This window comes from Pisolithus orientalis (assembly GCF_024613125.1).
Source record: "Pisolithus orientalis strain OTSU chromosome Unknown F5J12scaffold_44, whole genome shotgun sequence".
Classification (NCBI taxonomy): Eukaryota; Fungi; Basidiomycota; class Agaricomycetes; order Boletales; family Pisolithaceae; genus Pisolithus; species Pisolithus orientalis.
This window is the reverse complement of record NW_026260825.1, coordinates 107537-130805: the sequence shown is the minus strand read 5'-3', so window position 1 is coordinate 130805 and position 23269 is coordinate 107537. Positions and strand designations below refer to the sequence as shown.

At 50.2% G+C, this 23269-nt stretch overlaps 9 protein-coding genes across 9 annotated transcripts; 5 read left to right on the top strand and 4 right to left on the bottom strand.

Annotated features, from left to right (window-relative positions):
* Positions 1 to 2943: 2943 nt before the first annotated feature.
* On the bottom strand, positions 2944 to 3841 carry F5J12DRAFT_419668 (uncharacterized protein). Its single transcript, XM_051739336.1, has 3 exons — positions 3727 to 3841; positions 3336 to 3674; positions 2944 to 3278 (listed from the first exon to the last, which is right to left on the bottom strand). The coding sequence occupies exons 2-3, from the start codon at positions 3532 to 3534 to the stop codon at positions 3040 to 3042; spliced, it is 438 nt and encodes a 145-aa protein (XP_051596041.1). The 5' UTR covers positions 3535 to 3674; positions 3727 to 3841; the 3' UTR covers positions 2944 to 3039.
* Positions 3842 to 4561: 720 nt separating this feature from the next.
* F5J12DRAFT_857755 (P-loop containing nucleoside triphosphate hydrolase protein) lies at positions 4562 to 5719 on the bottom strand. The gene is made up of 5 exons (XM_051746745.1): positions 5570 to 5719; positions 5474 to 5515; positions 5224 to 5421; positions 5017 to 5151; positions 4562 to 4962 (listed from the first exon to the last, which is right to left on the bottom strand). Exons 1-5 carry the CDS (start codon positions 5621 to 5623, stop codon positions 4807 to 4809), a joined length of 585 nt encoding a protein of 194 aa, XP_051596040.1. The 5' UTR covers positions 5624 to 5719; the 3' UTR covers positions 4562 to 4806.
* Positions 5720 to 5815: 96 nt separating this feature from the next.
* F5J12DRAFT_857752 (kinase A anchor protein) lies at positions 5816 to 7021 on the bottom strand. The gene is made up of 5 exons (XM_051746744.1): positions 6824 to 7021; positions 6758 to 6774; positions 6312 to 6705; positions 6191 to 6249; positions 5816 to 6122 (listed from the first exon to the last, which is right to left on the bottom strand). The coding sequence occupies exons 1-5, from the start codon at positions 6930 to 6932 to the stop codon at positions 5871 to 5873; spliced, it is 831 nt and encodes a 276-aa protein (XP_051596039.1). The 5' UTR covers positions 6933 to 7021; the 3' UTR covers positions 5816 to 5870.
* A 650-nt stretch (positions 7022 to 7671) lies between these two features.
* On the bottom strand, positions 7672 to 9031 carry F5J12DRAFT_962783 (uncharacterized protein; the record flags this gene model as incomplete). Its single annotated transcript, XM_051749958.1, has 6 exons — positions 7672 to 7880; positions 7934 to 8083; positions 8136 to 8263; positions 8318 to 8443; positions 8508 to 8952; positions 9012 to 9031. The coding sequence occupies 6 exons, from the start codon at positions 9029 to 9031 to the stop codon at positions 7847 to 7849; spliced, it is 903 nt and encodes a 300-aa protein (XP_051596038.1). The 3' UTR covers positions 7672 to 7846.
* Positions 9032 to 9618: 587 nt separating this feature from the next.
* Positions 9619 to 11159, top strand: F5J12DRAFT_922560 (uncharacterized protein). The gene is made up of 6 exons (XM_051749318.1): positions 9619 to 9862; positions 9913 to 10366; positions 10430 to 10555; positions 10602 to 10729; positions 10781 to 10930; positions 10988 to 11159. Exons 1-6 carry the CDS (start codon positions 9843 to 9845, stop codon positions 11019 to 11021), a joined length of 912 nt encoding a protein of 303 aa, XP_051596037.1. The 5' UTR covers positions 9619 to 9842; the 3' UTR covers positions 11022 to 11159.
* A 596-nt stretch (positions 11160 to 11755) lies between these two features.
* F5J12DRAFT_785872 (uncharacterized protein) lies at positions 11756 to 12946 on the top strand (the record flags this gene model as incomplete). Its single annotated transcript, XM_051743321.1, has 5 exons — positions 11756 to 11775; positions 11826 to 12279; positions 12301 to 12650; positions 12706 to 12855; positions 12913 to 12946. The coding sequence occupies 5 exons, from the start codon at positions 11756 to 11758 to the stop codon at positions 12944 to 12946; spliced, it is 1008 nt and encodes a 335-aa protein (XP_051596036.1).
* Positions 12947 to 14361: 1415 nt separating this feature from the next.
* F5J12DRAFT_419358 (uncharacterized protein) lies at positions 14362 to 15982 on the top strand. Its single transcript, XM_051739332.1, has 6 exons — positions 14362 to 14521; positions 14572 to 15028; positions 15093 to 15218; positions 15273 to 15400; positions 15452 to 15601; positions 15657 to 15982. The coding sequence occupies exons 1-6, from the start codon at positions 14502 to 14504 to the stop codon at positions 15688 to 15690; spliced, it is 915 nt and encodes a 304-aa protein (XP_051596035.1). The 5' UTR covers positions 14362 to 14501; the 3' UTR covers positions 15691 to 15982.
* A 1069-nt stretch (positions 15983 to 17051) lies between these two features.
* Positions 17052 to 20335, top strand: F5J12DRAFT_419300 (aspartic peptidase domain-containing protein). The gene is made up of 6 exons (XM_051739331.1): positions 17052 to 17529; positions 17718 to 17796; positions 17867 to 18056; positions 18109 to 18633; positions 18689 to 20184; positions 20314 to 20335. Exons 1-5 carry the CDS (start codon positions 17378 to 17380, stop codon positions 20044 to 20046), a joined length of 2304 nt encoding a protein of 767 aa, XP_051596034.1. The 5' UTR covers positions 17052 to 17377; the 3' UTR covers positions 20047 to 20184; positions 20314 to 20335.
* A 429-nt stretch (positions 20336 to 20764) lies between these two features.
* F5J12DRAFT_857704 (uncharacterized protein) lies at positions 20765 to 22260 on the top strand. The gene is made up of 7 exons (XM_051746743.1): positions 20765 to 21111; positions 21168 to 21340; positions 21399 to 21431; positions 21482 to 21535; positions 21576 to 21656; positions 21748 to 21808; positions 21860 to 22260. Exons 2-7 carry the CDS (start codon positions 21248 to 21250, stop codon positions 22093 to 22095), a joined length of 558 nt encoding a protein of 185 aa, XP_051596033.1. The 5' UTR covers positions 20765 to 21111; positions 21168 to 21247; the 3' UTR covers positions 22096 to 22260.
* The last annotated feature ends 1009 nt before the right edge of the window (positions 22261 to 23269 follow it).

Genomic DNA, 23269 nt, shown 5'->3' with positions numbered 1-23269 from the left:
AATGGTAGGAGTGTATAATGATGCCAGCGAGTGATGACGGATCGGATGGATCGAGGTCAATGTTTCAATGCCCAAAATCCATCCGGCTTTAAATATGACCAACAAAGCGGGCTCGTTATTAGGGGGGAATGCGCTGGGAGCGTCCTTGCGGTGGAATAAGATCAGAAATGTGGAGTACCCCCTTGCCTATTTCGGTGGATGCACCTATGTTTTCGACAGCAGGCACCCTGGCAGCCAGGCCTGGCCAGCAGATCCATCGAACTTACCTGTGTCCACAAAAATGGATCATGATAGGTTCCGTTAGTGAGTGCCTTAGGCTGAACCTCCGCGATCATTCTTTCTGGTCACAGTATTTCCAACAAAACGGACCACGGATTCCATTTTCCTCGGCTTGTGGAACACCCCTTCCACATCCAGCCTGCGCTGTTTCCCCTTGTACGTAGGAGAACTTACACGGGTCCCATTGCAGAACAAAGGACTGATGGCGAGTGCCGGTTTGTCACGCTTCCTCTTCAGGGATTGACAATTATCGCCAGGCTTTCGCCGAGCTTTAGCGACCACGAGAGAGGTCGCAGCCAAAGCAAACCGCCAACAAAAGCTACGGCCGATCTGACGGTGAATCGGAGAATCGCGGACGATCATCTTCAGGTGTGACCATTCAAGGCGATGACGCTTCCTAATGGGCGCCCATTTACACTGCTACCAAGCTATTATGTCCATCCAACCACAGGTTGCCCTGTACCTGGTCCCTCATATGACCAGTCAGGTACCTTGGCAAGTGTAATCTCCCTTCGCCAAGATTTTCGAGTTTGTCTCGTAAATTATCCTCCTGCCATCCTCCTCGAGTGTTAGATCCACCTGAGGTACAGCGCTTCTCAAGTACGTAACTATCAAACTATGGCAGTCCATACGTCTCATTTTCCAGTCGACCCTACACCCGTCTCATCGTGTTCTAGGTTCGGTGGTGTTCACTAATAATGTCAGCCTTTCGGTTCATTGTTGACAAAAGCGACAGCAGATTACGGGTTTTCGATGACGTAGACTCATCAAAGCCCGAGACTCGGGGAATACAAGGAAATACCTTAAAATACCCTCCCCATCTACCACCACTTTTATCCGGCAATGCCGAGCATTGTTCCTCGATATCAACATCTTTGGTTCGCCGAAGAACTTTTAGTGATTGTTCCTCGTCCAGAATTATACGCAGCTACGCAGTACAATGCATCACGGCACTCGTACGAAGTCGAATGCTGGTTCCTTCGAGGAACTTGGGAGGAGGAACCTTCCGCGACCAGCACTTCGGGCCCGTACTACCCATCTTTGTAAGTCTTGTAGTACGTATCGATGGGAGTCTATTGGCAGCGGCTGCGCCACCGGCATGCGGAACAATCTCCGCGACCCGACGGCAGCTTTGTACTTCGACCGGTTCGGAGTCGACTTACCGTTCCGGACGTGGTATTGACATATGACCATCTTAGCTGCGATTCTCGCGTTTACCTTTTACCATTTTATGGACGTTGTAATCCGCGGCCGACTATGCGGCAAGTGGCCCAAATAACCTTTCCCTTTGTCTTCGCGCATCAAGGGGTGCGACACCTTCAGGATGAAACGCCAGCGTTTGACGCCTGATTTCTTCGGGGCATATGGGCGAGCCATGAGGGCCAGGGGAGGCCTTATCTCGCCGTGTGTTCGTTACTCGACAGAGCCCAAGTGGATGATTTGAATCATTAATCCCTAGGTGTCATTCATCATGCAACACAGCGTGTCTGAACTTGCGCTTGGACGACGCCACTGCGCTTGGCCGAAGAGGCACCCGTGCCTGCAGGACTTAATCAGAGGGATAGATCAAAACATACCCACGCACTAGATGGGTATCCTACCTACCATATAAGGTGGATAAACCTGTCCCTCACTGGTCAACGATCGAAGTCCCAAGGGGCATTGGGTGACATTTGCCCATATCCGCGTAGAAATACACATAGGAACCACTTGAATTGTATGGGCACTGCATCAGTACGCATACCAAGGCACCCTCTGAATACGGATTTCTAATCCACATCTGTTTCAGCAGCGAGCAACCCCAATGGTTATAAGTATAGTCCTGTGCAGTGCCGTATAATTCCAGCGACGTTGGGTAATTATGCGTTCTGGAAGAGCAACTTGGTTCCAAAACTTGCATAGCCCAGGGGTGACCAGTGATGCCATCAAAGATGAACAACAGGCTTGAACCCGTCTGCTCAGACTGCTTACAAACGCTGACGAAATACGATCGTCTGCGTGATGGTATGGGCACATTTGATCGTACCGTAGTATCTGCAGCACTTCACGTTGCTCAACTCCGGCCCTGTCTGCAATCTGATGATCATAATATTTACAGTCATCTGCGAAATCTCATCTGGCAAGTAATCCTCTGTCCACTATGCATCTTCAGTCTCTATCACTCCCAGCTTTGGACCAAGACAGATTGGAGTACCAATGACCTTGGGAGTCTCCTCACCGTCTGCAAACACTCCACCCATATCCCCTGAACTGCGCCAGCGGCCCTAGACCCATCTGCTAGGGCTCTCACATAGTGGAGGCCGCTGAGACCCGTCCAAGTCGGATATGAATGATAGCTCCACGGAAAGTGGAAAGGGAAAGGAGATCATCACTTTGACCATTCCACACATAGGTTCCGCAATTCCAGGCTCAGAACATAAACAAATGGCCATACCCCACTTTTCTGTCCGATAGTCCGGTCTGGCCAAAAACCGCGGCTAGAATTAAAAGTCTAGACATCGATGGACAGATAGGTGCCCACGTGGACGCCTCATGGGTAGGCCACGTTCCCGAAGTTCTTTTTCGCATACCATAGGGAACTTTTCAAGGGATCTTGTGACCAGCAGGGAACGATAAGGATGGTGAGTTACTAGATGTGTAAGGTCGACTTCTACAGACCCGGGCATGCCAGACCGAGCGAAGAGTGATAGCGGGGTTCGATTGTTCGATGGACACGTGGGGATATTTGGGTATACATGACTCTGAGCGTGCCGAGACATTTTAATAGCGGACGAAGCGCCAACGCAAAATTACTGCCAGAATCGAGGAAGATTCGAATTCGTGGCGTCTGAACAGAGTGTCAGAGCAAATGTCCGACAAAAGACACGGTAATAAGGGGGGAAAGGGGGGCAAAGTTCCCTGCAAACATACCGCGGGAACAGAACCGCGAAAGCTTGCTCGCTTGCGGCGTATCCGGAAGTCAGGAATCCTACGATCGCTTGGTATGTCGATCGTAACGGCTGAGCTCTTTCATGTAAGCCGTCGTTGGAGACGGAGACGGGCCAAATACCAATTACCCGCGAGTATGTCACCGATATCGGGTTTGGCAAGAAAAGGTAGACGGAAGGATCTCGAGGGAATGTACTGCGGTGGTGACGCAGTGGAGCTGGAGATAGCCTGCACGGTAACGAGCACTTGACGAAAGGACCCCTTCTTGGGGTCCGCCCGCCAGAATGTGACACCCCAATGAGTCGCGAAGAGGATGAGGATCAACATGGTTGCTGTTGCTTACACAGCTTTCCTCTGCACTTGTAGAACTCCTCTCTGCTTCGAGTGCAAAGGAGTTCATGCATGGGACATCAAGTCACAGGACCAATAACAAAGAGGTGGTGATCACACTACAAAGTCACTGGGTTCTGTGCAACAGAACGTCAGCATTTCACGGCCAATGCATTACTTAAAACGTACCATCTCGCTGAACGAACGGTGGAAGGTACGTTCTTCCCATCGTGACTGGTTACGCATGCGATAAACATGCGAAGAGCAAAAGCACTCGATTCGTTCAAGTTTACCAGTACTAACCAAGTTCCAAAGGGGCCAAGGTAATCAAGGGTACGGTTTTCTCATCGGGATGGAAGTCTTCGTCAGCACGTCATGATTTCTTGTTCGAATCCGACGGCCATCATCGGTCCTAGTCCCTCGGAATTACCAGGGTGATTCCAGGTCACCTTAGGTCACCTTGCGCCGGGCGGCATCCGGAAACGATGTGATCGGTGCGATCGGTTTGAAACGAGTAGTCTGTGCAGGGAGCTTTCGCGCGCATGTGGAGTGAAGCACGTTATGACGGGCTTCGTGCCATAGAACAAGACTTCCTGTCGATCGAAAGCGTCAGTCGTTGGCGGGTCCGGTGTGCACCCGTCAACCTAAGCCCATCATGTGGCTCAAATACCAGCTGGCAGGCGGAACAATGAACGTCATTGACATAGCCAAAAATCACATGACAACTGCGTACTTGCCGTTGTAATTCCACGGATGGCTCCAGCGCCATGTGTAATACCCCCGGGAGCTTCGCGCAGTTCTTGAGATACGCATGCGATTGGAATATTGTCCAACCACAGCACTCAGCAAACAATCACCTCAACCGCTGCACTGAACTGGCAATGTTAAGGAGCTTCCATTCAATCTTAGAAAAATTTACCAGAAAATACCACCACCACCACCACGAGGCTGATGGCACGAATCATGGCGGTGATAGTCAGAACACCACCGACCTCATACATGACCGCATGGTTCACGCGAGTGAGCAGAAAAAGAGAAAAATGTCAGATCATGGGGATTGCTAATAACAGTACTAGTCGTGAAGGGTATGGACTCTTGAGGTTACGAGACAAAAGAGTAGAGGGTAGAGAGGAGACGACGTCGATGGCGTGAGCAACGAACTCGCGCCACACCACGCGAGGAACGGGTGAAGACGACACAAGTAGCCAGAGAGCAAGACGGGAGGTACGGGTGTGTACACAAGAGCCAACACGACCTATACAAATGAGTCTACAGAACCACGCAGCCGTGTCTCTTGTTGCTTTTGGGCCGACTAAGCAGCGCGGCCCTCGTGGCGTACTGGAATACCTCACGCACACCCTCGCCCGTCCGCGCAGAGCACTCCAGGTAGTGCTTCGCGCCAATCTTGTTTGCCACAGCCATACCCTGTAAAACGGATCATGCATCTCGGTCGCATACAGATGAGGATGGAAATGGTACCTCTTCTGGGGTAACCGGGCGCTGGCCAGTCTTCCTAAGGTCCTCGATCACCCGAGGGTCCCGTCGAAGATCCTTCTTGCATCCAACGAGAATGATAGGCAAACCAGCACAGAAGTGCATGACTTCAGAAATCCACTATTCGTTCGGCATGTTCTGTCAGTAAACAGCACTGGAGACGGAGGCAGACGACCAAATAGAAAATCACACCTTCTCCTGCACGTTGTCCAGAGAGTCTGGTGAATCCACCGCGAAACAGATCAGGATGACATGAGAATCCGGGTAACTGAGGGGTCGGAGACGGTCGTAGTCTTCTTGTCCAGCCGTATCCCATAGCGCCAATTCGACGTGTTTGCCATCAACTTCGACGTCCGCCACGTAGTTCTCGAAGACGGTGGGAACGTAAACCTGTGGCAACGTTTGTATGCACAAGGGTAAAATGAAAGAAGTAGGAGGGTACCTCAGGGAACGTTCCTTTCGAGAAAACAATCAATAAACAGGTCTAATAATTGGTCGATATCAGCGAACAGCGTCGAACAGCAGCAAATAAGCAGACCTTTCCACAAGCACCATCACCGACGATGACAAGCTTCCTCCTGATCTCAGACATTATGCGAATGTATGCAAGTTAGACGGTGTTCGTAGAGCGGGCGCACTTGTGTTGGAGGACGGTTGGTGTTGAGCGAGACAAGAAAGTCGCACGATGATACCATGTCGGCCTTTCAATCGGTCTTTCAATCTCAATACATCGGCCCCAGGCTGTGCCACTCGGCAGCACAGCCACAGGCCTGTGCGTGCGAAGCTTGCTTGGCAAACAAGACAGGGGCTCACATCCAACCTAAATATGATAGCGTGTCTCATGATAATAACGAAAAGCCACCACAACTAACATACTCCCCATCGCGTCCATAGCTTCCCATCTTACACAGCTGTATCTCTTCCACATCCCACGTACCAAAATCAACCTCAATCGCATCGCGAAATTGGGCCGGCGCAGGGAAAAACGGGCGTGCAGCGGCAGACATGACCAGTGCTCGGTATGAGAATGGTTGCCGGGGACCCCTGGGCCTTGGCTTGCGGTAAATCGTGTTTAGGACAGTGCAATGTAACTACGTCAGTACCATCACGGGTTAGCGCTCGAATCGCGAAAGCTCCGAATAGGTACGATTATATGTACCTTGAGTGGGCGCCGTTCCGAAATGAACCCTGCCTCCCTAAACGTCGTGCTCACTATATCTGTGCCAAGACAAAAGCATATGAGGACGGACTTCGGATCTGAACGGCTGACAGAAACTTACCGCCAATCCTTTGCAGCCGACGAGCGTCTTCGCTGCCGTGCGAGGGTCCCAACCACAGAACATGTGCATTGTCGGGATCGCCACCGTCGGGCTCCATGATGTTCATCCTATGGAGAGGTACACACAGACGACTCCCTGACAGCAACTCCATGATACGCGGTTTCAAAGAGAGCAATAAAGAGAGCGCATCTTGAAGAGTCTTGGACGTTGTCGGCGCAGACTCATTGCTGAAGTTTGCTGAAGTGCCATCATCCAGGGTCATGACCCCTAGTGTAAGATGCAGACGGCGAGGGGCAATCACGATGGAGCGATCAAGACCAGGCAACGCAGGCGTGCATTGCAGTAATCCGTCCGTAAATGACGAAACGGCCTCTTGCAAACGGACATGATGTCCCTGTTTGATGCGATCACCATTCACTCAGTATGACCAAGAATGTTATACTTGCAATTGGAAGACAGAGGACTGGACCTTTTGAGAAGGCACACAGGTGACATGACGTTCGGACACTTACAGTGGGTCGGTGAAGGCTTTGATGCGTTGTTGTTCCTGCCTTGGTTCCTGGGCCCGCTCTTGTAAAAATGACGACCTCCTCTGGCAGCGAAAGCTGTTCCGGAAGCCATAACGTGTGTCAAGGCAGAGTAGCTGTCAGTGTCAGTAACTAACTGCAACGCCGGTGCAAACCCGTGATAACTCGTCCGGATGATCTCACGCCGTCTATTAGCATTTCTAACTTTATCACCCATCTACACCATGTTTATGTATTACTATCCCGCATGCTCAAGTTCAGCACGAAGAGCTGTTAGTCTGCAATCCTCCTAACCTAACTATAAGACTATTCGCACTAGATATCGGTTTGGTATGTGTAATACTCCTGGTTTTTGTTTTCACCAGTCGTTCGAAAGTTTCAGTACGACAGGCATCGATCGAGCATTTCTTCCCTTGTTCGTCCTCATCCCGCAACTATCCCATTAGCGCACAGTACAAATCATGCGCACGAACTGGCAGTAGAAGGGCAACCATTGCTATCTTGACAAGTTTTTGGTGTGGATTCTGAGCAACATTCCCGATTACATCTCGCGGATCTTCTCCAGTACGTATAGTCTTTAGCGGATCACAAGTTGACGATGGCGAGCCGTTTAATCATCCGTGTTGAACACTTCATTTTGTTCTGCAGGGAAAGCATGCTAACTGGTACTGTAGGAGCCACAGGAAGGAAAGTAAATTGAAGATATCGAGTCAGATTCGTTTGCAGACCAGTGGAATGGGTTGTAACGATGATTGGACCTGCATGAAGTGAGGGCGCGAACCAGTGAAATCCGCTGCATTTTCGCGACCTTGCATTCTCCCTTCCGTACGTCTCACCCCCTGTATCGTGAACCGTGTGCTTCATTTCTCTGTTAAACATTGATTCACTCAGACAGGCACAACCCATTGTAATTTTTCGGAAACCCCAAAGGCCCACGTCCCTTGGCACCTTTACCCGCGATATCGTGCAGCTTCCTCCATTTCAGTGAAGCCCGCGGATAATACATACCTACCACGCGCAATGTCCACCATCGACAACAATGCTGCGGGTTCATATATGAGTAAGTTGCGGATCAGTGTTATGGGGTCCGCTCACTCGCTTCCAGTGCAGAAAGTCGACGCATCAGAGGCAAGCCACGTTACAACGCCGCGAAGCTCGTCGGGTCTTCCGATTCGTCCAAGTGGATTCAAGCGCGACCATTCGTCGAGCAGATCAGGCCGTTTATCGAGAAAACTCCCAATCATTCTATGTATCCTTGTTCAGCTTTTAAAACATGCACCTTAAAAGGCATACTCACTGAGTATGTATATAACCAGGTGACAACGTGTTCACGCGAATCTTCTTGCATCCGAGTTCACATGCCATACTGCGAGCCATCTGCAGAACAGCCGACTTGGACGAGCTGTATGGCGCCACTCCGTGGGCCTGGAAGTACGTTCGTAAATCATGACAGTCTACTTAGGATGGAATCGACCATACCAGAGCAGCGACACTCCCCAACACAGAGGCGACCATTATGATACTGCCTCCACGACCGAAACGTGCCATCTGCCGCCCGCCAGCCTGGGCCGTGAAGAAAACCCCGTTAGCATTCACATCCATGACCTTAATCAACAAGGAGCAATTGTCAAGAAGAAGCCTCTAGGTACGGTTGAGAAGTGGATAATACCTCCTTGAACGTTTCTGCAGGATATTCCAAACAGTGTATGTTAGGCTTAGCAATGCCAGCGGCTGCGACACAGATGTCCAATCGCTGCTCTTGATCGCCGATCTCCTCCGCCTTCTTCCATAACAGGTGTTGATCGCGTACATCTGCGCTGAAATACTCGAGCCTCGAGTTATTCCCAAGCTTGCGTACGAAATCCTGGGAATCTAGGAACACTTCTGAAGGCTCCTCAGGTAGATCGAAGCAATACACAACTCGTGCGCCGGCCTCGCATAGAGCGATTGCTATTTCAAGTCCGATGCCCCTATTTCCGCCAGACACAAGTGCAACACGATCAGCCAAGGTAAACTCGTCGAATATTTTCGGACAAGGTTGGACGAAGGGGTTGGCTTTCACCTCAAGGGCAGCTTCAATACCTAGAGGACCTATAGAGGGACGCGGACTGTATCTTTACTTTCCTGGAAGATGGTTACAAGGTTCGATTTCCGCAGGTTTGGCTTCACTTACTGTTGGACCTCGGATGTCATTTCGGGGAGGTGAGATGTGGGTTACACGTTGCAATGAAAGAAAATGTACTTATGGCTCTCCTTTTAAACTATTGAGTGCTCCGTATCATCGCAAGGACCTTTGGGCAATGCAATGCTTGATGCAACGGTGGCAGCTGCGGAAATCATTCACCCGAGTCTCTCGGAGATTCCCAAGTGTACTTCACTGTATCTTGCATGTGAATAAGAATAGCTCTGTTTCTACGGCTTTGGCAGAGGACTACACAGATATGGGAGCAAGTAGGGAGTGAATCTGGGCACCGAAGAAGGTGGTTCATGTAATGCACAACGCCGAACAACAGACGGACCTCAGAAGGAGTATCATGTTTTCTCGCTCCGACTGACACGCTATGTATCGGGTACTATCAAGTTACACTGTTTTCGGATATCTGTCGTAACGTGAGCCACCGCTATGAATCACTTGGTAGGGAAACAGTACAGCGTTCAGAATCACGTTATGTGGGATCACATCATGGTTCTGATGGGAACTCATTGACTAGCTCCGAATGCGACTTGGCTAGAATCGGTTACTTCTTTGGTATCCAATCACCGTCATTTGCTCCCTGTCTGCTCCCATATCTATGTAGCCTTCTGCCAAAGCTGCAGAAACGCATGTGAGGTATTGTGGAGTATTGCGAGTGGGAATCTCCAAGAGACTCGGCAAACCATTTTTCGCCGTTCCAATCATTGCATCGAGGATGCTGACACAGACCACTCAGTAGTATATAAGGACAGTCTATGCTAAGGGCATTTTCTTTCATCGCAGAGCCTAACCTGCATTTCACCTGCTACAATGACGTCCGGAGTTCACCAGTAAGTGCAGTTCAAACTTGAGGGAATTGATCCATCTAACCATCTTCCAGGAGGGCGAAGATACAATCCGCGTCCCCCATAGCTCCCCTGGGTATTGAAGCCGCCATGGAGGCGAAAGCCAACCCTTCCATCCAATCTCGCCCGAAAATATTCGACGAGTTTGCATTGACCGACCGGGTCGCACTCGTGTCTGGAGGAAATAGGGGCATCGGGCTCGAAATAGCAATCACCCTATGTGAGGCCGGCGCAAGGGTTGTGTATTGCTTTGATCTACCTGAGGAACCTTCAGAAGTGTTCCTAGCTTCCCAGGATTTCGTCCGCAAGCTTGGGAATAATTCGAGGCTCGTGTACTTTAGGGCAGATGTGCGCGACCAGCAACTGCTGTGGAAGAAAGCCGAAGAGATCGGTGATAAGGAACAACGGCTCGACATTTGTGTCGCAGCTGCTGGCATTGTCAGGCCCGGCACGGGTTGTTTGGAATCTCCCGGAGAAGCGTTCAAGGAGGTATGTTCACCGCCCAACTAAACCCAGAGTCTTGTCCTTGACAATCGTTCCTTCTCGTTTAAGGTCATCGACGTGAATACAAATGGGGTTTTCTTCACGGCCCAGGCCGCTGGGAGGCAAATGGCACGCTTTGGTCGTGGAGGGAGCATCATAATGATCGCTTCTGCGGCGGGTAGTGCCGCCGTCACGGTATTGGCTATTCCGCCTCAAATGAACCGTCATGAATTATTTCCAGGGTCCCGAAGTGACATCATACACTTCGGCCAAGTCGGCTGTTCTGCAGATGGCTCGCAGTATGGCGTGTGAGCTCGGATGCAAGAAGATTCGCGTGAATACGTTGTCACCTGGTTATATACACACCCAGTGCGTATGATTTTTCAGTTGCACATTTTGAAAGCTGAGCGGGATAAATAGAATGACTGGAGCATTCCTCGATACGCATCCTGAACTGCTCGATGAATGGTCGCGCTTGAATCCGCTTGGACGAATCGGAAGACCTGACGAGCTTCGGGGCGTTGTAACGTGGCTTGCCTCTGACGCGTCTACTTTCTGCACTGGAAGCGAGTGAGTACACCTAATAAGATTGATCCACAGCATAATGATTTACATATGAATCTGCAGCATTATCATGGATGGTGGACATTGCGCGTGGTAGTTATGTGCTTTCCGCGGGGCGCCGCAGAAATGGAGGAAGCTACACGATAAAGGTAAATGACCTGGGTCAATCACAGGTTTAAAGGCTTGTCGAAACAACCAGGGGAATGGAGTGTACCTGTCTGAGAGTCAATCTATGCCTAAAATTGTAATGCAGTGCGCAGTTCACGATGCAGGGGAGACGGGGGCGAAAGCGGTCCGAGATGCCGAACACCAGTTGTCTCAGGAGCACCATGCTCACTGGCATGCTATTAGGCTACCCAAAGTTGCACTGTGCTCGGACGCCTGACGTAGTGTGGGCCACTACTACTAATCATTTTGCATGGGAGCAGTACAGCCTTCTGAGTCAAAAATATGGTCCTAATGGAAGCGCATTAATTTTCTTCAAACATCGTGCCCCTGCGGCAGCATCTCATGGTATAATTCTCCATTTGTGGGGAAGTCGCGTATTTCTTTGGTGCCCACCCTGCCTGCACCCATATCTATTTAACCCTCTGCCAAACCTCAGAAACGGAGCTGTTTGTACGTGGGGTGCTCTGGAGTGCAGGTAGGAATCTCCGAGACTCGAGGAATGATTTTGGCAGATGCCGTCATTGCATCAAGCATTACCATTACTTTGTCAGAAGGGTCGTAGTGACTAATGGCTGATATAGACCGCTTGCCGGCGATATATAAGGATAGTCTACGAGGGCATTTCTCTCATTGCAGCGCCTAACCTCCATTTCACCTGCTACAATGACATCTGAGGTCTGTCAGTAAGTAGGGCCAAAACGTATGGATATCAATCCCTCTAACCATCTTCCAGGAGAGCGAAGATACAATCCGCGTCACCTATAGGTCCCCTGGGCATCGAGGCTGCTCTTGAGGCAAAAGACAACCCCTCCGTCCAACCTCGCCCGAAAATATTCGACGAATTTGCTTTGGCTGACCGTGTTGCACTCGTGTCTGGCGGAAATGGGGGCATCGGACTCGAAACAGCAATTGCCCTGTGTGAAGCCGGCGCACGAGTTGTGTATTGCTTCGATCTACCTGAGAAGCCCTCAGAGGTGTTTGTTGCTTCCCAAGATTATGTCCGCAAGCTCGGCAACAATTCGAGGCTCGAGTATTTCAGGGCAGACGTACGCGATCAGCAACTGCTGTGGAAGAAAGCGGAGGAGATCGGCGATAAAGAGCAGCGACTGGACATTTGTGTCGCGGTTGCTGGGATTGCCGGGCCCGACATGGACTGTTTAGAATATCCTGCAGAAGCGTTCAAGGAAGTACGCTCGCCATTTGACTAGGCCTGGAGTCTTGCCCTTGACAATCGTTCCCTCTTACTCAAGGTCATAGACGTGAATACAAATGGGGTTTTCTTCACGGCTCAGGCTGCTGGGCAGCAAATGGCACGCTTGGGTCGTGGAGGCAGTATCATAATAGTTGCCTCTATAGCGGGTAGTATCGCTGCCCAGGTATTGTTGCTTCCGCCTCAAGTGGACTGTAAGGATTTACGAGCTCACTTCCAGGGCTTTAGAATGGTAGCATACAACTCGTCCAAGTCGGCTATTTTGCAGATGGCTCGCAGTATGGCCTGTGAACTGGGAGGTAAAAAGATTCGCGTGAATACGTTGTCACCTGGTGTAATACGTACTCAGTGAGTGTGGTTTCTAGATGCGCATTTTTGATAGCTGAGCAGGGCACACACATAGATTGGTTGAGGCGTTTTTCGATAAACAGCCTGAACTGCTCAATGAATGCTCCCGCATGAACCCGCTTGGACGAATCGCAAGACCCGACGAGCTTCGCGGCGTTGTAACTTGGCTTGCCTCTGATGCGTCTACTTTCTGCACTGGAAGCAAGTAAGTGGACCTAATAACACTGATTTACAGCATGCTGACTTACATGTGAATGTGCAGTATTATTGTCGATGGTGGACAACGCGCATGGTAGATATGTGCAATTTTGAAAGGTACCGTCGAAATCCAAGAAATAAATGGAGGAAGCTGTACGATATTGTCTAGAAAGGTGAAAATGTGGGTCTGTGGCCGTTCTTGAGAGCATAGCTAAAATACCAGAGGGATGAATTGTACCTGTCTGAGAGTGAACCAATGTCTATACTTGTGATCCAGCATCAGTTAACGATGCAGGGGGTGGGGCATGTACGACAGAGGGGATGTGAACATGTAGCGGATTCGACTGGTTCAGACCCTCACGTGGCAAAACGATACATCCGTCGCTACCATTCAGCCCCTCAACCATTATGACCGACTCGTTCTTGCAGTCTCGTTATCTTTGAAAGATTTATGGTACGACTCAAGCAGTGTAATCGGGAATGTTGCTAAGAATCATTCGCACCGCAAACTCGCCGGCACAAGAATGGTTGCTCGTCTGCTACAAGTCCGTGCGTGTGAGTAATATGGCGAAGTAATGGGGTGAGCACGAACAAGCTTAATCCATTGTGCGTCTAGTCTGCAGTGGGCGAGGGCCATCGAATTTCTCTGTCCTCATTAAGAGCGTTCGTTTTTTTTGAATCCTGGCTTGTAACCACAGTACGTGGGTGTTATCTGAACGAGAGTTTGGATGCAATCCAATCCCCAGCATCGGCCCTAAATATGAGAGTAAGCGAGAGCCCATTAAATACTGTACACACGTTGAATGAGTAACTCCTTCGTAGCCGTGGAACGTGGATGAAGTCCAGTGCAGGAAAAGTCCAGCGAGATAATGTCCATGATAAGAGCACTGGGTTTCGTTAACTGATATCTGGGCTCAAACCATTGTGGTCAAAGATTATGATGCACCCGTGTCAAAAAGTAATTGCTCAGACCGTCGTGTAATTTTCCAAGTTGCTGCGCGCGCCGGCGTCCGCCAGTGTCCAATAGCGGCCTTCTATGTAGTGCAATACCTTATTCAGCAGGAATCGCGCACAAAGCAAGCTAGTGTGGTAGAGAATCGCTACCCGGGACTTGTCAATCTCGTCTGAACACTGGATCCATGGACCTCACCAAGTGAGCAGAGCTGCAGGAAAAGCTTCCGCGCATGTGGCTCCGGAAAGCCGTCACGTGATAGCGAACTTGGGAACATCTTATCGCGGCGCCATGTGCAACTTTTGAGTTTGATGTCTAGCAGCGTGCCAGCGAGCACGACTTTCCAGGAGAACAAGGTGGAGCTCCTGGGCATCCGCTGTTCGGCGCGATCCCGCAACTGCGAACTGGCTACTTCTCCAATGCGCACACATCACGATTCACTCCCTGCCTGCTCCCACTTCTATGTAGTCCAAGGCCGTAGAAATGGAGCTATTTACATGCAAGGTACAGTAGGCTGAGTCTCCGAGAGACTTGACGAATCATTTTTCGCAGTTCTCATCGTTGCATCAAGCAGTTGCTTCGCCAGATGAAGAATTGTCGTGACTCATGCTGAGACAGAGCACTCAGCAATACTATATAAGGACAGCCTATGAGGACATTTTCCCTCATTGCAGCGCCTAACCCGCATCTAACCTGCTACAATGACATCCGAAGTCAGTCAGTCAGTACAGCCCAGACGTGTGGGAATTGATCCTTGTAACCATTTTTCAGGAGAGCGAAGATACAATCCGCATCACCTATAGGTCCTCTGGGCATCGAGGCTGCTCTTGAGGCAAAATACAACCCTTCCGTCCAACCCCGTCCGAAAATATTCGATGAGTTTGCGTTGACTGACCGCGTCGCACTCGTGTCTGGCGGAAATAGGGGCATCGGACTCGAAATAGCAGTTGCCCTATGTGAGGCCGGTGCAAGGGTTGTGTATTGCTTCGATCTACCCGAGGAACCTTCAGAAGTGTTCCTGGCTTCCCAGGATTTCGTCCGCAAGCTTGGGAATAATCCGAGGCTGGAGTACTTCACTGCAGACGTACGCGATCAACAGCTACTATGGAAGAAAGCGGAGGAGATTGGTGATAAGGAACAGCGACTGGATATTTGTGTCGCGGCCGCCGGCATTCTTGGAAAGCGTGCCACAGACTGCTTGGAATATCCCGCAGAGGCGTTCAAAGAAGTATGCCCACGTCTATTCGAACTTAGAGACTCGTGGCCTTGACAATCGTTCTCTCTTGTTCAAGGTCATGGACGTGAATGCAAGCGGCGTTTTCTTCACTGCCCAGGCTGCCGGGCGGCAAATGGCACGCTTCGGTCGCGGAGGTAGTATCATAATGGTCGCCTCTATAGGGGGTAGTGTCGGTTCCCAGGTATGATCGATCCGGCCTCAAGTGGACCGTCATGATTTACGAGCGTACTTCTAGGGCGCTAAAGTAGTATCATACAACTCGTCCAAATCAGCTGTTCTGCAGATGGCTCGCAGTATGGCGTGTGAACTCGGATGCAAGAAGATTCGCGTGAATATGTTGTCACCTGGTTATGTACATACTCGGTGCGTATGAGTTTCCAGGTGCGCATTTTGGTAGCTGAGCGGGAAACATAGAATGATTGGAACGTTTCTCGATGCACAGCCTGAAGTGCTCGACGAATGGTCGCGTTTGAATCCGCTTGGACGAATTGCAAGACCTGGCGAGCTTCGGGGCGTTGTGACGTGGCTTACCTCTGATGCGTCAACCTTCTGCACTGGAAGCAAGTAAGTGGATCCAGCAACACCGACCCGCAGCATGCTTATATATATATATACGCAGTATTGTCGTGGATGGTGGACACTGCGCGTGGTAGGTGTGTATTATCGGTGGCGTCGCAGAAATCGAGAAAGTTGCACAATGTTGCCTGGCAAATGTGAATGACATGGGCCAGTCACTGGTTTTGGGGCTTTCCGAGAAAAAAAAGGAATGGATTATACCTGTCTGAGAGTAAACCAACGACATAGTGGGGAGACGCACCCACAAAGACGCAAAAATGCAACAATTTGACTGGTTTACACCCTCACTTCGCAAAACATACAATAACCGCCACAAGTATCCACGATAAGAAGACTGCACTTCGCCGCTTCGTATCTGATCCAAACTACTGTGGTTAAAGATCATGATGCTCCAGGAACAAGGCGTGGTTGCTGTCTTCTTAGAACGTCACACTTTTGCTGTGTGCCGGGAGTCTTCGGAAGCGCCTTGAGACTCCCACCTTCTAAAGCACATATCCCAATATTTGACTGGTGTTCGTTGCCTGTTCGCGATCTCCCCAGCACCAGTGCAGTCGACATTGTTCTATATATCGTAAAATGACCTCGGACCGGCATTGCACTGTGCGCTCTTCCACCGATTAAGCAACTCGGCCTTGGACCTACAACATGCCTTGTGCACGAGGCAGCACCAACATCATTTGTTACTTGGCAACTCGTTCATCATGCAGCTGGTCACGCAGTCGACCACATATCCCTTTTTGCTAATTCCGTCGTCACCAGCACAGCTCGAACGTTACTTGGCAAGTCTCATCAAATTACGACAGCCACCCAGTCTTGTTCTCTGGTCTGCATGTTCATGAAGTTGGGATACGGAAAATTAAAAGCAGCGGTCCCGTTCATACCGGTATACCGCTTTCAGGAGGATTCGTTTCATATTCGGGTGGCTAAGTTCTGACCAGCTGACTGCGAAGCGAGAAGCATATTTCAGAGATCCTGTAGAACTTGACAATCAAATACATACATACATTCTCACGCGCACAGCCAAGTGAGACGTACATTTCGATGGGAAAGCGGTGAGTCCGCGTGTGCTCTGTGCTTCTGCAGTGGGTCCATCCATGCAGAATTCCATGCATGCAGGATGACGAGATCGCTCGAAGTTGGTCTATACATAGCCATCGGTGCTTATCATGGTTTGGTACGAAACCGGAGAGGGGTGCCCGCTATGACAGATTAGCACCGAAAAGTCAGATCCACCCAGCGACATAAGGAAGAGTCTATGGTTGCGCAGGCTGTTTTGCCTGTACAAAGGTTTCCACTGGTGTTAGCGGCAACCACGACAAAAAAGCTGAGATGAAAGGGGCCGGAAGCAGACCTTGTGAATTTGAATGGTTGCCGGTTGTTTGGATCTCTGGGTGGCTCCACATCAGGGTCAGGCCAAGTCTAATGTGTCCCTGAAAACATTCGAAGTTCTTTCCTGTCCTTTCCCCACCCACATTGCTATTGCCATCCCCACTCGTTGACGTCCCAGCACGGGCTCCCCCTGTTATCCGTCATCCTCAAGCAGATGTACTGCCAACCACCCTACTAGCTTCAACCCAGCGTTCTCACAAGACATCTTCCTATCTCTGTACAATTTTTCCGTTCTCTGGACATATCTCGGTCCCTTGCGAATCGTCCGTTTCTCACTTACTACGCGCATTGGGCGGATCGGGGTTGAAGCTTGAAGCTTGAAGTTTGTACCTGTGTTCCGTATCTCCTCTCTATTCCCCGGTCATAATTCTTTCAATGCCGAACGTCCCTGACACGCGCCCAACCGTTCGACGAAGAAGGGCAATTGATAGAGAGCGCTTTGCGGTAGCCTCTCGCGATGAAGGCACTGGTGGGAGTTCGGGTGTCGTCCTTAGCATGGACATGGTTTCGACGAGCTATTACGCGGTGTAAGTCCCGTGTGCTTCGCTCGACATTCAAAATTTCTCTTTGCATCGGAAGCAGCAGCCCAGCGTCTGCATGGACGTGCGCTGTTCCCCTCGCCCATGTAGTTCTTCCCTTACCGCACCGTGCATATGTGGCTGATTGAATAACCCCACACGTCCGTGATTCGAGCGTTTGCTGATCCTGCATCTAGAGCGTACAGCGTTCCGGTCCAAATAGGCACTTCCCTACAAAATTTCTCTCTCCAAGTTGACACTGGTTCGTCGGACCTTGTGAGTCATACCGTTCCTCGTGCCTCATGAATCATCCTCATATGATGTGGCTCTGCCGAACGGGTTGTAGTGGGTCGCATCAAAATCTTGCTCCACAAGTTCATGTTCATCTACAAGCGGACGGTTGTATGATCCAAGTTCCTCTTCGACCTCGACGGGTAAGAACTTTACCATCCAATACCTTGAGGGATCTGTCAGCGGTCCCATCGTATGGGACGCGGTCCAGGTTGGGGGATACAGTATCACGAGCCAGGCACTTGGTAAGGGGTCCTCGTTAGATTCGGTGTCACGATCTGGAGGTTGATTTTTTAGGTGCTGCTTCGTCTGTTAATGACGAGCCCTTGTCGTACGGGTTCGATGGCATTCTGGGTCTCGCTCTCCCCTTGAACTCTATCATACAGCAACAGATACCTGCACAGATCGGTAACAACCCTGACGGTGCAGCCTTGTCCTCCAATCTATTCTCCATCACACCCTCTAGTGCTGCTCCAACCCAGCCTTTCTTTTCACTATCTCTTGCTAGACCGGGCTCGAGTCAAGTACCCTCTCTCCTTGGAATTGGGCTGCACCCGTCGGAACTCATCTCTGATCCCTCTCAAATCCTATATTCACAGCTGGTTAGCCAGAGCGTGGGCGAACTCTATTGGAAGACGACCATCATGGCGATCACGGTGTATGTCAATGGCCAATCAATGCCAGTGAAGCTCCAGTCTTTGTCGGGTGCAGGGAAGCCAGCTGCCGTACTTGATTCTGGTATGCCAGTGATACTGACGACATCGGTAATCGCAAATGGCATCTACGGCGCTTTGGGCATCAGCCCTGGCTCAGATGGTCAATGTACACCATTCATAACTCGTAGTGTCCCTTCTTTGCTTAACGAAACTTTCTCTAGATTATGTCCCCTGTTCGACACCTCTGAACATGACCATTACGCTGCAAGGCCAACCTGAACTCCCCATCCACCCTCTTGACCTGACTGTGGAACCATCAGGCCAATCCAATGCGCAGTACTGCGTCGGGCTCATTCAATCCGCCGATTCCGAACTACAGGCAAACACTGCCATTGGTGACATGGTCCTTGGCGTGCCATTCATGCGGAACGTGTACACTGTAATGGCGTATGAGTCGCCGAATTCTGATGGGATCTTCAATACGCCGGTTTCGACGGGATTGGATCCGACGCTTGGGTTGCTGGGTCTGACGAACGCGACGCAGGCGATGGAGGAGTTCCATAATGTACGCGTTCTTAACCAACCGCTCGGTGGTGGGCAATCATCAACCTCGAGCACGTCGCAAAAAGACCTCCCGGTTGGTGTGGAGGTCCTCCTTGGCTTGGTCGGCTTCTTCGCTCTTTGCGTCATGTCGTTTGGGTTGCGGTGGTTCTTCGCGAGACGGAAGTGGCGGAAGCAAGCTGAAAATGAAAATGCATCTTCACTGACATCGTCGCAAAGCGAGCAGGAGCCGGAGGACAAGGTGGGGTATGAGCTCACGAGGCGGAATTCGCGGTCAAGCAGTGTTGAAGAGATCGTCGTTCTCCCAGACACGCTTCGTCCACGTGCGTTTGAGTCGGCCCATGGGGACCGAGGTGTGTCGCAGTATACCGTCGATAGTGGCCGGACGTACGTCGAGGAGACTGTAAATGGTTTAGAGGAGTTCGGGTTCAAGGGTCACAAGGCGAAGGTGACGTCGATGGGGTCGGGAACGGGGACGATGTCATTAACGTGGCGGGATACACTTGTTGGGTCAGAGGGGGATGGAACGCCAACGTCTCCCGTGTTCCCACTGCGCGGCCGCACGACGAGCGAACTTGTTTCTGTGCCATTACTCGCGCACCACCAATCACATCATCGACGGAGCGAGTCCTACGAGAGTGATTTAGGAGAGTTCGGAGTGCCGTCGTTCGCAAATGGGGGCAGCATGGCAGGGATCGGAACTGCCGTGCGAGGGAGTCAGATCGATCCGGGTCTCGGTGGTGGAATGATGCATGTGAGGATGGGGAGTAATAGTAGTGGGATGAGCGGACTGTCGACGGTACCGTTGCGCCCACCCCCTGGTCAACGCTCAAGTATGAACTCGCTATCGAGTCGGAGAGGTGTTATGGGCCCACGAGAGCCGAGACCGCGGAGTACAGCATCAAGAACTGCGACTATGGCACCTGCTATTGAACCTCCGCATCTTTCCGAGGATGATAGGGGTGAAGAGTGGACGGAGTCTTCTCCAGAGCAAGATGCCCAGCTACCATTGTCATGACCTCCGCGTTCTTGTCCGAATGTTCGATTTTAACTTTCTGTTGGGTTTGGATGTATGTTCACATTTATTGCGATGCGCCACTATCCTGCAGATATCTCCCTCACTTGTCATGCTTGTCGCCCGTGTTTCGCCCTCTTTGTGCGTGTCCTGGTATTCGCACACCCTACCGCATGTTATATTGCCATCCATACTCACACCCTTGACATACCGCCGCTCCCCACCGTGATTCACCGCACACAACTCATCCATCCACCCTCTCTCGTTTAGCATCACCATATCCCTTTCCGTTACGTGTCGCATATTAGTGTAGAACCTACAAGGATCTCGCGGACCTCCATATTTTGGATTCGTTTTCGTCGGACGCTGTCATTTACAGGTTTTTTCTCTTTCTCTCTTTCTAGTTGTCACAACACAACGGTATCTATCTATCTACCATCCATTGTGCCCTATGCTGCTACGTTGCGTACCTACATACCTACCTACCTACATATATGCATCTCACGCCGACTTGTGGTCTTGGCTGCTCACTGACAGAGCTGCTCGTACCGACGGGTGTTGGTACGGAGCGTATGATTTTTGTACTATTACGGGAGTAATAGCTTTGTCAATGCATCAAATGCTTTTGCGAGTGCTCACATGGCACAACTGGGAGTGCGTACGCAGCGTACCAGGGTGCACTTCAATCTAACAAGTCCGCAGCTTTATACCCTCCACAAACGTCATCCACGAGCCCTACGCCTTCTCATCATTGCATCATTCATGGTTCCTGGGTGTTTCCGTACATTGTGGCGCTCACGAAGGCATTCTCGGCCTCCAAGCAGTGGTGGAGTCGCTCAAATAAGTACGCCCTAGATGATGTAGAGACTTGCACTTCTGTATTGACTGGTGTTTCTCGCCTGCCTTCTGTCCCAGGCAATGCTGATGATCACTTTCCTGTGTCAACCGCAGCGGATATTCTCGTTCCTGCTTCTGTATCGACGGACATTGCTACCCGTCCACTTTCCCTTCAAGGTGATGCAGAGGATCCTGCTGCTGCATTGACTTGCACTGTAGGAATACCCACGTGTGCGTGTTCTACTCATGATGATGGGGCCAAGTCCAATATCAATAACCAGTGACAGCTTCGGAAACTACGTACCACCTAACTCCTTCCCAAGCTAAGAAGAATGTTGGTCGCATCCATCGATTTCACATCCTTGTCATGGGCAGAGCAAATGCTGGTAAAACTACAATCTTGCAGAGGGTTTGTAACACTATGGATGAACCGGAGATTTTTGATGCTGAAGGACGGAAGGCATGTTGAATATGTTGTAAACTTGTGGTTTTGTGCAACTTATCAATCTGCTATACAGGTTAATGCTAATGTAGTACAAGGTTCAGTGATGGTGAGACCATCCCACAGAATTGCATATTGCTTGCTCTTCATTGTATTCAGCGAGGCTACCATAACATCGAGGATGAGCTGATCTTTGGCAGCAACCCAAACTTTGTCTTTCATGACTCCTATGGCTTTGAGGCTGGCAGTGAAGCACAGTTTTCAGAAGATGAAGGGATTTGTGATGCATCATGCTACCACTCCTAAACTGGAGAAAAGAATACATGCCTATTTGGTAAGAAATTGGAATTTACAACTGATACCTTGGGTATGATGATGCAATGCTCACTCATTAATGGTTTAGGTTTTGCATTCCATTGAATGAGAGCCACAGGATGGTTACAGCTGCTGAAAGGAAGTTCTTTGAGGAGTGTGATACAGGACATGGTATGTCAACACATGATGTCATGTTTGACTTCAGGAATTTGAGTGGCATAGTTCCAGTGATTGTGGTCCTAACAAAGGCAGATGCCTTGGAGCTAGATGCTTGGGAGGAACTCATGGACAGGGGTTTAAGTGTGGATGAAGCACTGGAAGGTGTTGCAAAAGTGGAAAGGGAGATGGTTCAGAGGCATCTCACAAAGGTCAAGAAGTGGTTAGAAGCATCAAGGTTTCCACCTCATGACTTCCAGCTATTGACAGGGAAGTGGTCTATGTATTGCTATCATATGTAGCAGACCTAATCAGAGATCATTGTAGGGATGCAAGATGATGGTGCTGATTGCACTGATCTGATAAAATGCACAACTAATGCTCTGAATGAGGAAGGTCTGCAAAAGCTTCTTATATCAACACAGCAGTCCAGTCTGGCACTGTGTATAGAATATGCTGTAATGAAGTGAGTATTAAAACTGTAGCTCCAACATGTGTTGACACTGTAAAGGGCATTGAGGAAATGCATGGAGTGCCAATTTGGTTTCCAGGAGCCTACAAAGCTGGGTGCTGTTTTGTCAACATGGTTTCCATATGTAAGAAGGGAACCTTCATGTATGGGCAACATGCTGACTGTGTCATAGGCAGTATGTGAAGTCACTAAAGATTGTGAGAATGCATGCTGACATACTCACTTCCATTCCCCTGTGGGTTAATAGGATGTCAGTGGAACCCTTGGCAGACAGTGGAAGACACTGATTGTGTTTGCATACCCTCATGGACTTGGGTTAATAGGGGGTGAGTGAGGTCAGGGCAGGTGGTAGTGGATCTATCCTGACCATGTTGATTCTGCCCTGATGGATTTGGGTTGATAGTCTGAGTGGAGTCATGGCAAGTGTTGGTGGATGCATGCTGACTGTGGTTGCTCTGACCTTCTTGTACATAGGTTTACAGTATGTGAGTGGAATGATAATAAGTGGATGAGGATATATGTATATGCTGACCATGGGTGCTCCTATCCTCATGGACTTGGATTGATAGGGAGTGAGTAGAGTGATGGAGATGGTGGAGAAATGCTGATCATACTTGCTCCCACCTTCATCAACTTTGGTTGGTAGCAAGTGGGTGAACTGCATGTTGGAGGTGAATGTGTGCTTACCAGGGTTGTTTCTGCCCTGATGGATTTGACTTGATAGAATGTAAGTGGAGTGATGGAAGGAGGGAGGGATGCTTACCATGATTGCCCTTATCCTCATGAACATGGGTTTAACAGGATGTAAGTGGAGTGATGGCAGGTGGTGGTGAATCTGGACTGACCATATTTGCCCCTACTCTCATTGGCTAGGTGGTGAGTGGAGGGTCGTGATGGGGGTTGACAAATGCTGACTACAGTTGCTCCTATGTGCATGGACTTGGATTGATAGGGAGTGAGTGTAGTCATGGTGGACAGCAGTGGTAGATGCATGCTGACCAGTT